We start from the raw sequence: 17194 nt of genomic DNA on the forward strand, positions 1-17194 counted from the left end.
TAAAGCTCTGTCTGGGTTTTTGATTAATTAATAAGCTGGAATGGAAGATTGCTGCTAATCCTCCGCCCCGGCCCGTGCTACGAGCATTCTGACAGTTAGTGTGACTCGGGGGTGTTGACTCATTTAAACTAACATATTCATCCTGCTGTAACCAGGTTTCTGTAAGGCAGAATAAATCAATATGTTGATCAATTATTATATCATTTACCAACAGGGACTTAGAAGAGAGAGACCTAATGTTTAATAGACCACATTTAACTGTTTTAGTCTGTGGTGCAGTTGAAGGTGCTATATTATTTTTTCTTTTTGAATTTTTATGCTTAAATAGATTTTTGCTGGTTATTGGTGGTCTGGGAGCAGGCACCGTCTCTACGGGGATGGGGTAATGAGGGGATGGCAGGGGGAGAGAAGCTGCAGAGAGGTGTGTAAGACTACAACTCTGCTTCCTGGTCCCAACCCTGGATAGTCACGGTTTGGAGGATTTAAGAAAATTGGCCAGATTTCTAGAAATGAGAGCTGCTCCATCCAAAGTGGGATGGATGCCGTCTCTCCTAACAAGACCAGGTTTTCCCCAGAAGCTTTGCCAATTATCTATGAAGCCCACCTCATTTTTTGGACACCACTCAGACAGCCAGCAATTCAAGGAGAACATGCGGCTAAACATGTCACTCCCGGTCTGATTGGGGAGGGGCCCAGAGAAAACTACAGAGTCCGACATTGTTTTTGCAAAGTTACACACCGATTTAATGTTAATTTTAGTGACCTCCGATTGGCGTAACCGGGTGTCATTACTGCCGACGTGAATTACAATCTTACCAAATTTGCGCTTAGCCTTAGCCAGCAGTTTCAAATTTCCTTCAATGTCGCCTGCTCTGGCCCCCGGAAGACAATTGACTATGGTTGCTGGTGTCGCTAACTTCACATTTCGCAAAACAGAGTCACCAATAACCAAAGTTTGATCCTCGGCGGGTGTGTCGTCAAGTGGGGAAAAACGGTTAGAAATGTGAACGGGTTGGCGGTGTACACGGGGCTTCTGTTTAGGGCTACGCTTCCTCCTCACAGTCACCCAGTCAGCCTGCTTTCCCGGCTGCTCGGGATCTGCCAGGGGGGAACTAACGGCGGCTAAGCTACCTTGGTCCGCACCGACTACAGGGGCCTGACTAGCTGTAGAATTTTCCACGGTGCGGAGCCGAGTCTCCAATTCGCCCAGCCTGGCCTCCAAAGCTACGAATAAGCTACACTTATTACAAGTACCGTTACTGCTAAAGGAGGCCGAGGAATAACTAAACATTTCACACCCAGAGCAGAAAAGTGCGGGAGAGACAGGAGAAGCCGCCATGCTAAATCGGCTAAGAGCTAGTAGCTACGCTAAGCTAGCGGATTCCTAAAAACACGCAAAGTGAATAATGTGTAAATAATTTAGAGGTGATTCAGCAGAAGGAGTGCTTTAGTTAAGGCACGTAAAGATTACACTGGGAAACAAATCGTAATCTAGATAACTAGATCAATCTAACTGCGCAGATTAAACAGCTAACAGATACAGAAAAACACCGCTGTGCTCCGGAACAGGAAGTGATACAATACCGCAGTGAGAGCCAACCACCAGTAGGATGGATGACCTCTAATTTCCTGCTTTTAAACTCAGATAAAACTGAAGTTATTGTACTTGGCCCCACAAATCTTAGAAACATGGTGTCTAACCAGATCCTTACTCTGGATGGCATTACCCTGACCTCTAGTAATACTGTGAGAAATCTTGGAGTCATTTTTGATCAGGATATGTCATTCAAAGCGCATATTAAACAAATATGTAGGACTGCTTTTTTGCATTTACGCAATATCTCTAAAATCAGAAAGGTCTTGTCTCAGAGTGATGCTGAAAAACTAATTCATGCATTTATTTCCTCTAGGCTGGACTATTGTAATTCATTATCAGGTTGTCCTAAAAGTTCCCTAAAAAGCCTTCAGTTAATTCAAAATGCTGCAGCTAGAGTACTGACGGGGACTAGAAGGAGAGAGCATATCTCACCCATATTGGCCTCTCTTCATTGGCTTCCTGTTAATTCTAGAATAGAATTTAAAATTCTTCTTCTTACTTATAAGGTTTTGAATAATCAGGTCCCGTCTTATCTTAGGGACCTCGTAGTACCATATCACCCCAATAGAGCGCTTCGCTCTCAGACTGCAGGCTTACTTGTAGTTCCTAGGGTTTGTAAGAGTAGAATGGGAGGCAGAGCCTTCAGCTTTCAGGCTCCTCTCCTGTGGAACCAGCTCCCAATTCAGATCAGGGAGACAGACACCCTCTCTACTTTTAAGATTAGGCTTAAAACTTTCCTTTTTGCTAAAGCTTATAGTTAGGGCTGGATCAGGTGACCCTGAACCATCCCTTAGTTATGCTGCTATAGATGTAGACTGCTGGGGGGTTCCCATGATGCACTGTTTCTTTCTCTTTTTGCTCTGTATGCACCACTCTGCATTTAATCATTAGTGATCGATCTCTGCTCCCCTCCACAGCATGTCTTTTTCCTGGTTCTCTCCCTCAGCCCCAACCAGTCCCAGCAGAAGACTGCCCCTCCCTGAGCCTGGTTCTGCTGGAGGTTTCTTCCTGTTAAAAGGGAGTTTTTCCTTCCCACTGTAGCCAAGTGCTTGCTCACAGGGGGTCGTTTTGACCGTTGGGGTTTTACATAATTATTGTATGGCCTTGCCTTACAATATAAAGCGCCTTGGGGCAACTGTTTGTTGTGATTTGGCGCTATATAAAAAAATTGATTGATTGATTGTCTTATTTTGCATTTGGTAGCTGTCGTGAATAATGATTAATGCTTTTTGTTCATTAATATTTGTATATAGTACTGATAGTCACCCGTTTCTTCTCTTCCTAGCGTTATGCAAGAGCAGATAAACGTGGAAAACTGCCTCGGTGGATCCAGGAGCACATCAGTGAGAGCAGTCTGAACCTGACTGTGGATGAAGCTGTGCAGCTGTCCAAGCACTTCCTGCGGCAGATGGCTCAACCTTTCAGACAGGTAGGACTCCCAGTGTTTAAACCTATCTTTGACACAAGTTTATCTACCTCAGATAATAAATTGAAATAAGTTCTTGCTCTAATCTGCTAAAACATCTGTCAGATGTGAATATCTTCAGATTTTATGCAGAACGAGACCAGATCAGCAGATTGGTACAGATACATAAGACACAGGCACACAATGAAATGAAAAGAGGACAGTAACAAAATGTAGTTTGAAGGTTTTACAGGCAGCACACTCAAGGTGTCTTTCTCTGTATTTCGATGTTCTACATCATGTGCCAGCTGTTTGTCAGCACCTCTAGATCCAGAAGTAGAAGCAAGTCCTATATTAACCCAGAGGTCCCTTGGTACAGGTTCTTATCTGTATCATGACGTGAACGAAAGTCTGTCACTCCCCACAGATCCGATGCCTGCCACTGTCACTTATTTCCTGATGTTTAATTTGTGTCTGTGGTTTGTAACAGGAAGGGGACAAAAGAAAACTGACAGAGGGCTGAAAGTTCAGTTTACAACCACAAAAAGCGAGCACGCGAAACAACCAAGTGGCCTCCACTCAGGCACCACACAACAAAGAGGACTGTCCATGATGCTCTTCATATTAACTCAGTCTCATTATGAAACAGTTGCATTTTAGTTTGGAAACCAAGTGTTGGTGTGGCGGATGCCATCATCTCCCTGCTACTCCGAGTCCACTCACATCTGGATAAGGGAAATGGCACAGTGAGGATTCTCATCCTGGACTTCTCAAGTGCCTTCAACACCATCCAGCCCCTTTTGCTCAAGGACAAAATGAACAGGATGCAAATGGACCCCTGCCTGGTCACTTGGATCTCCAGCTACCTCACAGGCAGGCCACAGTATGTCAGGCTGAAGGACACCACATCTGACACTGTGATCAGCAGCATCGGAGCACTCCAGGGCACAGTGCTGGCCCCTCTTCTCTTCACCTTGTACACCTCGGACTTCTGCTACAACTCTGAGCTGTGTCACATCCAGAAATTCACAGATGACACAGCCATTGTTGGATGCATCAGGGATGACAGAGGAGGAGGAGGAGGACAGGAGCCTAGTGAAGGACTTTGCTGTCTGGTGCCACACAAACCATCTACAGCTCAACACCTCAAATACAAAGGAGCTGGTCATTGATTTTAGGAAGTCCAGAACAAGTCTGTGACCCGTTCTGATCCAGGGAGCTGCGGTGAAGGCTGTGGATTCCTACAAGTACCTCAAGCTGTGGCTGGACAGCAAACTGGGCAACCTACACCAACCACCTGTACAGGAAGGGACAGAGCAGGCTGGACTTCCTGAGGAGGTTGTGGTTGTTTATCATCTGCAGGAATCTCCTGAGGATGTTTTACCAGTCCGTTGTAGCCAGCGTCCTCTTTTACACCGTGGTGTGCTTGTGGGGGGGGGCAGCAGCACAGCACATCCAAGAAGGACACATCCAGGCTGGACAAACTGATCAGGCAGGCTGGCTCTGTGGTTGGCATGAAGCTGGACTCTCTGGTGATGGTGGCAGAGAAGAGGACACTGGACAAACTGCTGGACATTATGGACGATGCCAGTCATCCTCTGCACACCGTCATCAGCAACCAGAGCAGCCTCTTCAGCCACAGACTGCTCCTTCCCAAGTGCAGAACCAACAGACTGAAAAACTCCTTTGTCTCTCAGACCATCAGACTGTACAACTCCTCACTCAGGGGGAGGAGAAGTAACAGGAAGACAGAGGACGGGAATGAGAGGAACAGTAGTAGCCAGTAAACCAGTATTGTTCAGTATGTTTGGTTTTTATATTGTATATTTAGGGCCCGAGTAGGACAAAGTCCTACAAGGACCCTATTGCAGTTGCGCTGTTTATTATTATTATTCTTGACACTTTTCAAGCCCCAGTTTCCGAACTTCGATATTTTGGGGGTTGCTCACATGCTCATAGCGAAATGGTTCCCCCTACAAATTTACCACTTTTCATTATACTATTCAAGCTCCAATTTATCTTTCATGCTCTCTCAAAGCTGGATGTTGTCCCATTTCTATCTTGCTTTATGCTCTTTTTTTTTTTTTGACAGGAGGACCAGTTAGGCCTGTCTTTGCTGACATTTGAGCAGTTGGAGTCTGAAGAGATACTGCAGAAAATCGCCCAGATTGCTCACCAGAGTTGATGGTGATTCCAGTGCCTACCATTTGGTCTTCACCTCATTGTACCAGGATGCTTACAAAGACAAATTCCAGGATCACCTACATCACTCATGAATTAGATGGCAGGGTGATTAAAAAAAAAAAGCCCAACTGTGGTAGCTTCAGTAATAACCAACTCTGTAAAGCCAGTTTACACCTCAATTTTCAGTCAATTTGTCAGTTGAAATCATTGAAGTACATACAGCCTCCAAGATGCAAGCCTCCTAAAATTCCCTTTGTCATACAAAAAACTAACTATCTATTTAACATTAGACTCAAACTTGCTGGTGGCATCCAAAGCCCATGGCACTTCTGTAGTGTAGTGGATGTGGCATGTGGAAACAGACAAATGCCACGTATCATTCTCAGTTCCCGAATAACTTTCCTAATTTGTGTGGAACCTGAGGCTCGATATATGTCAACGCTTAAATGAAGCACAAAATGGCAGCCTGTATGCACGTGTGTGGACAGCAGAGGCTGTTTGCTTTTAACATGATCCAGTCTCTTGAATGCACAGCTGCCTTCCCTGCACTCACACTGACCATCACTGAAACTCTGCATCACGATTTATGCAGTTATTACTTTAAAACCATTTCACTGTTACAGTAATTCTCTTTCACATTTTTACAATTAATCTGTTCATGCACCTAAACCGTGGGGAGGTGTCAACTATGTTCTGTTGCCCCACCACTAATGGTCATTCCAACCATATTGCCGTAATGTGACGGGCTGCATGTTGTTTCCTGCTCAGACAAAGTAGGGCAATGGATAAGAGAATATTTAGAGTGGAATCCTGCAAATGGTGATAAAAGCATCCAATTCAGCAGAAATACTCCTTAGACAATCCTCTTTTGAAAAAACCGAATGGCCACTTGAATTTTCAATCGGTGGTCAGGTAGGGGTCAATTGAAGAATTACACAGAGGTCAAAGCTAAAAGATGCTCCAATCATATTGCAAAATATTCCACATTATTATCACTTTACCGGGGCGTTGCTAGGCCGGTATCATAGATTTACGTCAACGCTATCTGGCCCGCTGTGCATAAACAAATGATGTCATAGCGCACCCAGCCCAAGAAGTGTCCGCAGAGGGGAAAAAAAAACTCCGCAGAGGAAAAGATGAAAAGGCGAGAAGTGTGTTTTGGTCCCAATATGGATATTCCGGATGATTTTCTCATGGATGGATTTTCCCATGGCCTCTGAAAATGCATACCGCCCTCCAAAAGCATGTTATTGTATTATTATTTGCCTGATCGTAAAGATTCCAAAAAGGTATAGTTTGGACTATCTGTGACTGAATTCTATGGAGTTACGGGATAAAAACAGCAAGAATGGTGACAAAGGTCAGTTTCATTTTGTACAGGGGTCAAAAGTTACAGTTGCTCCAATTTTGGTAAAAAGTGATGCAAATTAGTAGTTGAGTTAACACAGTTTTAAAAAGGAATAGTTTGGACCATGTATCATCCTTACTTATCACGTGACTGGGTAACATATGTCACCTGTCATAGAATCCAATAGACGTAGACCTTGTTTGACTTTACTTTGGACACCAAGCATTCAACACAGTCAGCACTATTCCATTTATTAATCCTCTTAACTCAACCAATAACTTGCATCACTTTTTACCAAAATTGGAGCAACTTTAACTTTTGACCGCTGTACAAAATGAAACTGACCTTTGTCACCATTCTTGCTGTTTTTATCCTGTAAAACCATAGAATTCAGTCACAGATAGTCCAAACTATACCTTTTTGGAATCTTTATGATCAGGCAAATAATGTGGAATATTTTTCAATATGATTGGAGCATCTTTTAATTTTGACCTCCTGACTACCGATTGAAAAGTCAAGTGGCCATTCGGTTTTTTCAAAAGAGGAGTGTCTAAGGAGTATTTCTGCCGAATTTGATGCTTTTATCACCATTTGCATGATTGTTTTACTTATCTGCTGCACTAAAGGTAAGAAAACGTGCAGCTCTGCCTCACTGTTGGTGGTTAAAGATTCTGTGCTACACAGTCTGTCTTGTAATTTTAAAGAGTGGAGTGGTCTCTCTCCACAAACACTTTGTGGTCCCATCAGGCTCAGTGCTGAAGGACAGACGAGCTGAGTGTGAATCACTGACAGCTACCATTGAGTCCTGAGCTTCACTTCTGCTCAGTCTTTCATTTACATGGATCAAGTTCAAAGGGGCGAAGCAGCAGCAGCTCCTGTTGTGTGATTGGTCGCCTGTTCTCTCCGTGTCTTATGCTGTTAACTCTGAGCACTTTCAATGAGCTAATATGATTAGCGCTCATGAGGAAAATATTGTCAGACTGAGCTGTAATTTGTCATAACACTTATTTATTAGCAATACAATTATAGATTAGCAATAAATGAAACATGACTTTAAATGTTATCTCAGTCTGTGTAGTTCATCTCGACTGCCAATAACAAACACATTGACAGGTTGAGGTTCTGTTTTTTTTAAATGCTTTCTGTTGTTGAGATGGTTTTGATGGTTTTATCATTGTTGTTGCCTGTTTACTTTCATTTGTAAAATTTTATGCCGTAAAATTGATAAGAAATAATAAAATAGTCCAACAAATGATGTTTGTTCCATGTTTATGTATAAAAATATTCTAACTAACTAAGCATTTTTATTTGCAAAAATAAGCACATGAGATAAAAAGCAACATGAAGTACTGAAGTTTCCTCTGAGCTGTGCACGATACCACAGTAATATAATCCAAATGATGTCCTGAGTCTGTTTCACATGAGCACTCATTTATTGTGTTAAAAGCAGTACTGCTATGCAACCTCAGCTGGCAAAGCGTCTTCCCATCCAGTCCATTAGGAGGCAGTGTTTTGTTTTTTGTTGAACAGGGCCTTTCTATATAATATGCGCCATCTAGTGGCCACAGGAAACACCTTCACTGTCTGCCGGGGTCCTGACGAGATGATCTACCCCTCGAGATGAGCTCCACCGTGCATAGATGAACTCCCCGTCACCTAACGACAATATTCTGCTTTAAAGATGGTGTGTACATGCAAATATTTACTTTTTAGTTGAAAAGACACTTAGTACTACATTTTTATGTAAAGACAAAACTTGCATGGGTTTTCTTACGTGGGGGAACTCGATGGGTTCGTGCACAGCTCGATCTTGATGGGACATATGCTTATCAGGACAACACCAACTGCGTTATTTGGTCACTGGCTGCTCCAGTAGAATAGAAGTTTTAATCATTGTAGTATGAGATGAAGACTGCTACTCAGCTATTTGGTGTTTATATATTTGTGTGAAAATAACTTGGGTAAACTTAGAAAGATATTCACAGATTTGAAGTTCACGGCTCAATAGATCTTAAGAGAAACGTTGTAGAAAGACGAACACCACTAGTTTCTAACCTCAGGAAGGTAGACAACGAGCTACAACCTTATTTTTATCCATATGAGCCGTCCTCTGAACTGAAAAATAACACTGATCTGAACGGGCAGGCGGCAGAGAAACGAAAGCGCATACACGGAAAAAAAAAAGACACCAGAAAATTATTGAATAAATCACTGTAATGAGTCATATCACCATATTCACTGCACACATCAGTGTGGCCCTGCTGATAAAACTACAGAGCTCAGTTTGGAAAAAAGTCATTTTAAAACATTTTGGAGAATTTTTTATTGTTTAAATTTTCAGTAGCATCAAAGTCACAAGATGTGGTGTCAACAAATTCACTGCACACAACAGCGGTGTCGTGTTGATTATACTACAGAACTCGCTTTGGAAAAAAGCCATTAAAAAAAAATTGGAGAATTTTTCATTGTTTAAATTTTCAATAGCATCAATGTCATGTAGTGACACAAAATTTACTGCAGACAACAGTGGTGTCCTGCTTATTATAGTACAACACTCACTTTGGGAAAAAGTCATTTTAAAAAAATTTGGGGGGATTTTTCATTTTTTTTTAATTTTCAATAGTATCAAAGTCATAAGGTGTCATAACAGAAAATTTACTGCACAGAACAGGGGTGTCCTGGTGATTATACTACAACACTCACTTTGGGATAAAGTCATTTTAAAAAAAATTTGGAGAATTTTATATTGTTAAATTTTCAATAGCATCAAAGTGACAAGTCTGAAGGACGGATTAGGCTGGACACAAATGCAGGACTCTGACAACAAGCTCTGTAAGAAACAGCAGTTTACTGAAACAGTAAATGAGTTTCGGTACACGGAAAAGCAGTCCAACAAGAGTAATAAAAACAGAAACGTCAGGCAGTAGGCGTGGTCGAGGATAGAGGCAGGTAGCCGTAACACACGTGAAGCAGGCAGGATGAGAATACACAATACAGAGCTGGAGAGAAGGCACTAGGCGCATCAATCTGGTGAAGAAATGAGGCAAACAAAAGAGCTTATATACTCCCAGGTGATGAGGTACAGATTCAGAGCAGGTGTGTGTGGAACGCCCCAGAAAGAGGGAGTGGCCAGGGAGAAGGGCACGCCCACCACCAGGAGACACAGACAGACAACAGAGAAAGGGACAAACAGACCCAAGCAGGAAAAAAACCCCAGCAAGAGACAAAACAAAATAAGCAAACCAAGACCAGGAAAGCAGCAAACAGGACCCAAACCCTGACAGTACCCCCCACTCAAGGGCCGACTCCAGACAGCCCAGGAGCCACAGGATGAGTTGCATGAAAGGCACGAATAAGATCAGGATCCAACACAAAACGGGAGGGAACCCAGGACCGCTCCTCGGGACCGTAACCCTCCCAGTCCACCAAATATTGGAAGCTGCGACCCCGGCGGCGCAAAGCAAGCAGCCAGCGAACCGTAAAAGCTGGACCCCCGTCCACACACCGGGCAGAGGAGGGGGAACGGCTGGAGGGCACAGCAGGCTGGACCGATAAAGCTTAACATGACTAACATGAAACGTGGGTTGGATGCACATGGAAGCAGGTAACCGGAGTCGAACCGATACAGGATTGATGACTTTAGCTATGGGGAAGGGTCCAATGAACCTGGGCGCTAATTTACGAGGAACCCCACAGAGCGGGAGGTCACGCGTCGACAACCACACTTTCTGACCAACAGTATAGGCCGGAGCGACCGTCCGCCTGCTATCAGCCGCCCCTTTATAAAGAGCCGAAGATCGGACGAGCGACCGCTGAGTCTGCTCCCAGGTCCATTGGCACCGAATGATCAAACTGAGGGCAGACGGAACTGGAGATCGCAGAACAGCAGGGGTAAACAAAGAAGGTTTGTGACCGAAAACCACATGAAAAGGCGAATACCCAGAAGAAGCTGATGGTATACTGTTGTGTGCTAATTCAATCCACGATAATTGTGAGGTCCCGGTGGACGGGTGTTGTGAACACAAAATACGCAAACCTTTCTCCAATTCCTGATTAAACGGTTCTGACTGAACGTTTGCCTGCGGATGGTACCCGGATGTGAGACTGGAGGTGGCTCCAAGGAGACGGCAGAATTCCCTCCAAAATCCCAAGATGAACTGTGGACCCCGGTCGGAGACTATGTCCTGTGGAAACCCATGGAGACGAAAAACGTTGGAGCATAAGTTCAGCTAACTCCTTGGCAGAAGGTAATTTAGGCAAAGGCACAAAATGACACATTTTGGAAAGCCTATCAACAACAGTTAGAATTACTGTGTGTCCCTTAGAAGGAGGTAGTTCCGTAACAAAGTCCAGGGAAATATGAGTCCAGGGCTGTCTAGGGATTGACAGAGGCAGTAATGACCCAGAAGGAGGACAAGTGGAGGACTTGTGCATGGCACAAGCCTGACAGGCATTAACAAATTCAGTAACATCCCTACTCATACAAGGCCACCAGAACCGCTGTTGGAGAATAAACATAGTCTTTTTAATACCTGGATGGCAGGAAAAGCAACTGCTATGGCCCTGCTCGATAACCGCCCTCCTAAGAGGAACCAGAACAAACAATCGATCGGCAGGACAATCGGTAGGTATGGTTTTGTTCTTAAGTGCAGCCTTTATGCGAGATTAAATGTCCCAAGTAATCACAGAAACAAAGCATGTGGACGGCAAAATATTACCTGGATCTGTTGGAGCACTGGGATCATAGAATAGAATAGAATTTATTATTATCATTGTACATGACACCAGAAAAAAAATACTGTGCATGACAATGAAATTAAAAATAATCTCTTAAAAGCACATTTAAAATAAATAAATAGAATAATAAATAACCCTAAAAATTCTACATAAAACCTAGTTAAAACACTCAATCACAATCATAAAATGGCAGGTCCAGCAGCATTCAGTGCACAAATAGCTCTTCCCACAAAGCTATTTTTAAGTCTGTTTGTTCTGGCCTTAAGTGCCCTGTATCGTCTGCCTGATGACAATAATTCAAACAAATAGTGTCCAGGATGGGAGGGGTCTCTGATTATAGTCCTTGCCTTCCTGAGACAACAACTTGTATACAGTTCCTCTAATGAAGGCAAGAGACAACCACTGATCTTCTGGGCTGTGGTGACAACCCTCTGGAGAGCTTTCCTGTCTGTGACTGTGCAGCTGGAAAACCACACACACAGACAGTAGGTCAAAATGCTCTCTATGGAGCAGCGATAGAAGGACTCCAGCAGTCTCTGTGGCAGATGGTTATTCCTGAGAACCCTCAGGAAATCAAGTCTCTGCTGTGCCTTCTTGATGATAGCCATAGTATTTGTGGTCCAAGTCAGGTCGTCTCTCAAATACACGCCCAGAAAACAAAATTCAGAGACCCACTCCACACAGTCCCCATCGATGACCAGTGGCTGGATGACTGTTTTCTTCCTTCTATAGTCCACCACCATCTCCTTTGTCTTTGAGGTGGAAAAAAGTCATTTTAAAAAATTTTGGAGAATTTTTTATTGTTTAAATTTTCAATAGCATCAAAGTCACAAGATGTGGTGTCAACAAATTCACTGCACACAACAGCGGTGTCGTGTTGATTATACTACAGAACTCGCTTTGGAAAAAAGTCATTTAAAAAAATTGGAGAATTTTTCATTGTTTAAATTTTCAATAGCATCAATCAATCAACTTTTTTCTTATATAGCGCCAAATCACAACAAACAGTTGCCCCAAGGCGCTCTATATTGTAAGGCAAGGCCATACAATAATTATGAAAAACCCCAATGGTCAAAACGACCCCCTATGAGCAAGCACTTGGCTACAGTGGGAAGGAAAAACTCCCTTTTAACAGGAAGAAACCTCCAGCAGAACCAGGCTCAGGGAGGGGCAGTCTTCTGCTGGGACTGGTTGGGGCTGAGGGAGAGAACCAAGAAAAAAACATGCTGTGGAGGGGAGCAGAGATTAATCACTAATGATTAAATGCAGAGTGGTGCATACAGAGCAAAATGAGAAAGAAACACTCAGTGCATCATGGGAACCCCCCAGCAGTCTAAGTCTATAGCAGCATAACTAAGGGATGGTTCAGGGTCACCTGATCCAGCCCTAACTATAAGCTTTAGCAAAAAGGAAAGTTTTAAGCCTAATCTTAAAAGTAGAGAGGATGTCTGTCTCCCTGATCTGAATTGGGAGCTAGTTCCAGAGGAGAGGAGCCTGAAAGCTGAAGGCTCTGCCTCCCATTCTACTCTTACAAACCCTAGGAACTACAAGTAAGCCTGCAGTCTGAGAGCGAAGCGCTCTATTGGGGTGGTATGGTACTATGAGGTCCCTAAGATAAGATGGGACCTGATTATTCAAAACCTTATAAGTAAGAAGAAGAATTTTAAATTCTATTCTAGAATTAACAGGAAGCCAATGAAGAGAGGCCAATATGGGTTAAATATGCTCTCTCCTTCTAGTCCCTGTCAGCGCCCTCTGGTGCCTGGAGCCCGCACTCCAGGCAGGGCGCCCTCTGGTGATGGTGGGCCAGCAGTACCTCCTCTTCAGCGGCCCACACAACAGTGTACTACAAATAATATTGTTGTTGCCTCTGTTTATAATCAAATGGTTTCTACATTTATGTTAGAACTATGCTGATCAATAATGTACAGTTGAACACTGTTCAAAATTAATTGCTGCTTGTAAAATGTGAGTGATCTCATACTTTGACTGTGTGAAAGAATTTTGCTTCCAGAGACAAACAATACTGTAAGGGTGATTCTTTAACTACCGGCGCTATTGGCCTTGTAAATATAATTTCCACCACACCATTGCCTTACAATGTAAAGCGCCTTGGGGCAACTGTTTGTTGTGATTTGGCGCTATATACATGTGCTCTGATGTCACTGTTTATCTCCATAGAAACTACCCAAACAATCTTTCATGCAAACTGGTTAAAGGGACATTACAGTGTTGTGGTGGAAATTACGGCCATAGTGTGGGACAACTACATTTTGTTTAAAAAATGACAACAGTTGTATGACATTGAATACCCCAATTATGTTTTGATTATTTTACTGATATTTTATTCAGAGATATTTTAAAACATTAGAAAAATGTGAGAGCCAACTGGTGGTTGGCTCTCACTGCGGTATTGTATCACTTCCTGTTCCGGAGCACAGCGGTGTTTTTCTGTATCTGTTAGCTGTTTAATCTGCGCAGTTAGATTGATCTAGTTATCTAGATTACGATTTGTTTCCCAGTGTAATCTTTACGTGCCTTAACTAAAGCACTCCTTCTGCTGAATCACCTCTAAATTATTCACTTTGCGTGTTTTTAGGAATCCGCTAGGTTAGCGTAGCTACTAGCTCTTAGCCGATTTAGCATGGCGGCTTCTCCTGTCTCTCCCACACTTTTCTACTCTGGGTGTGAAATGTTTAGTTATTCCTCGGCCTCCTTTAGCAGTAACGGTACTTGTAATAAGTGTAGCTTATTCGTAGCTTTGGAGGCCAGGCTGGGCGAATTGGAGACTCGGCTCCGCACCGTGGAAAATTCTACAGCTAGCCAGGCCCCTGTAGTCGGTGCGGACCAAGGTAGCTTAGCCGCCGTTAGTTCCCCCCTGGCAGATCCCAAGCAGGCTGACTGGGTGACTGTGAGGAGGAAGCGTAGTTCTAAACAGAAGCCCCGTGTACACCGCCAACCCGTTCACATTTCTAACCGTTTTTTCCCACTCGACGACACACCCGCCGAGGATCAAACTCTGGTTATTGGCGACTCTATTTTGAGAAATGTGAAGTTAGCGACACCAGCAACCATAGTCAATTGTCTTCCGGGGGCCAGAGCAGGCGACATTGAAGGAAATTTGAAACTGCTGGCTAAGGCTAAGCGTAAATTTGGTAAGATTGTAATTCACGTCGGCAGTAATGACACCCGGTTACGCCAATCGGAGGTCACTAAAATTAACATTAAATCGGTGTGTAACTTTGCAAAAACAATGTCGGACTCTGTAGTTTTCTCTGGGCCCCTCCCCAATCGGACCGGGAGTGACATGTTTAGCCGCCTGTTCTCCTTGAATTGCTGGCTGTCTGAGTGGTGTCCAAAAAATGAGGTGGGCTTCATAGATAATTGGCAAAGCTTCTGGGGAAAACCTGGTCTTGTTAGGAGAGACGGCATCCATCCCACTTTGGATGGAGCAGCTCTCATTTCTAGAAATCTGGCCAATTTTCTTAAATCCTCCAAACCGTGACTATCCAGGGTTGGGACCAGGAAGCAGAGTTGTAGTCTTACACACCTCTCTGCAGCTTCTCTCCCCCTGCCATCCCCTCATTACCCCATCCCCGTAGAGACGGTGCCTGCTCCCAGACCACCAACAACCAGCAAAAATCTATTTAAGCATAAAAATTCAAAAAGAAAAAATAATATAGCACCTTCAACTGCACCACAGACTAAAACAGTTAAATGTGGTCTATTAAACATTAGGTCTCTCTCTTCTAAGTCCCTGTTGGTAAATGATATAATAATTGATCAACATATTGATTTATTCTGCCTAACAGAAACCTGGTTACAGCAGGATGAATATGTTAGTTTAAATGAGTCAACACCCCCGAGTCACACTAACTGTCAGAATGCTCGTAGCACGGGCCGAGGAGGAGGATTAGCAGCAATCTTCCATTCCAGCTTATTAATTAATCAAAAACCCAGACAGAGCTTTAATTCATTTGAAAGCTTGTCTCTTAGTCTTGTCCATCCAAATTGGAAGTCCCAAAAACCAGTTGTATTTGTTATTATCTATCGTCCACCTGGTCGTTACTGTGAGTTTCTCTGTGAATTTTCAGACCTTTTGTCTGACTTAGTGCTTAGCTCAGATAAGATAATTATAGTGGGCGATTTTAACATCCACACAGATGCTGAGAATGACAGCCTCAACACTGCATTTAATCTATTATTAGACTCTATTGGCTTTGCTCAAAAAGTAAATGAGTCCACCCACCACTTTAATCATATCTTAGATCTTGTTCTGACTTATGGTATGGAAATAGAAGACTTAACAGTATTCCCTGAAAACTCCCTTCTGTCTGATCATTTCTTAATAACATTTACATTTACTCTGATGGACTACCCAGCAGTGGGGAATAAGTTGCATTACACTAGAAGTCTTTCAGAAAGCGCTGTAACTAGGTTTAAGGATATGATTCCTTCTTTATGTTCTCTAATGCCATATACCAACACAGTGCAGAGTAGCTACCTAAACTCTGTAAGGGAGATAGAGTATCTCGTCAATAGTTTTACATCCTCATTGAAGACAACTTTGGATGCTGTAGCTCCTCTGAAAAAGAGAGCTTTAAATCAGAAGTGCCTGCCTCCGTGGTATAACTCACAAACTCGCAGCTTAAAGCAGATAACCCGTAAGTTGGAGAGGAAATGGCGTCTCACTAATTTAGAAGATCTTCACTTAGCCTGGAAAAAGAGTCTGTTGCTCTATAAAAAAGCCCTCCGTAAAGCTAGGACATCTTTCTACTCATCACTAATTGAAGAAAATAAGAACAACCCCAGGTTTCTTTTCAGCACTGTAGCCAGGCTGACAAAGAGTCAGAGCTCTATTGAGCCGAGTATTCCATTAACTTTAACTAGTAATGACTTCATGACTTTCTTTGCTAACAAAATTTTAACTATTAGAGAAAAAATTACTCATAACCATCCCAAAGACGTATCGTTATCTTTGGCTGCTTTCAGTGATGCCGGTATTTGGTTAGACTCTTTCTCTCCGATTGTTCTGTCTGAGTTATTTTCATTAGTTACTTCATCCAAACCATCAACATGTTTATTAGACCCCATTCCTACCAGGCTGCTCAAGGAAGCCCTACCATTATTTAATGCTTCGATCTTAAATATGATCAATCTATCTTTGTTAGTTGGCTATGTACCACAGGCTTTTAAGGTGGCAGTAATTAAACCATTACTTAAAAAGCCATCACTTGACCCAGCTATCTTAGCTAATTATAGGCCAATCTCCAACCTTCCTTTTCTCTGAAAAATTCTTGAAAGGGTAGTTGTAAAACAGCTAACTGATCATCTGCAGAGGAATGGTCTATTTGAAGAGTTTCAGTCAGGTTTTAGAATTCATCATAGTACAGAAACAGCATTAGTGAAGGTTACAAATGATCTTCTTATGGCCTCGGACAGTGGACTCGTCTCTGTGCTTGTTCTGTTGGACCTCAGTGCTGCTTTTGATACTGTTGACCATAAAATTTTATTACAGAGATTAGAGCATGCCATAGGTATTAAAGGCACTGCGCTGCGGTGGTTTGAATCATATTTGTCTAATAGATTACAATTTGTTCATGTAAATGGGGAATCTTCTTCACAGACTAAAGTTAATTATGGAGTTCCACAAGGTTCTGTGCTAGGACCAATTTTATTCACTTTATACATGCTTCCCTTAGGCAGTATTATTAGACGGTATTGCTTAAATTTTCATTGTTACGCAGATGATACCCAGCTTTATCTATCCATGAAGCCAGAGGACACACACCAATTAGCTAAACTGCAGGATTGTCTTACAGACATAAAGACATGGATGACCTCTAATTTCCTGCTTTTAAACTCAGATAAAACTGAAGTTATTGTACTTGGCCCCACAAATCTTAGAAACATGGTGTCTAAC

The 17194-nt window shown here is 42.8% G+C and overlaps 1 protein-coding gene across 1 annotated transcript in view; it reads left to right on the top strand.

Moving 5' to 3' along the window:
- Positions 1-5369, top strand: part of ercc2 (excision repair cross-complementation group 2) — a 104635-nt gene extending 99266 nt beyond the window's left edge. The window contains exons 20-21 of the mRNA XM_034168859.1: positions 2883-3026; positions 5095-5369. Coding sequence (XP_034024750.1) covers positions 2883-3026; positions 5095-5187 — 237 coding nt within the window. The 3' untranslated portion in view covers positions 5188-5369. The remainder of the gene's footprint in view (positions 1-2882; positions 3027-5094) is intronic.
- The last annotated feature ends 11825 nt before the right edge of the window (positions 5370-17194 follow it).

This window comes from Thalassophryne amazonica, chromosome 4, assembly GCF_902500255.1.
Source record: "Thalassophryne amazonica chromosome 4, fThaAma1.1, whole genome shotgun sequence".
Lineage (NCBI taxonomy): Eukaryota > Metazoa > Chordata > Actinopteri > Batrachoidiformes > Batrachoididae > Thalassophryne > Thalassophryne amazonica.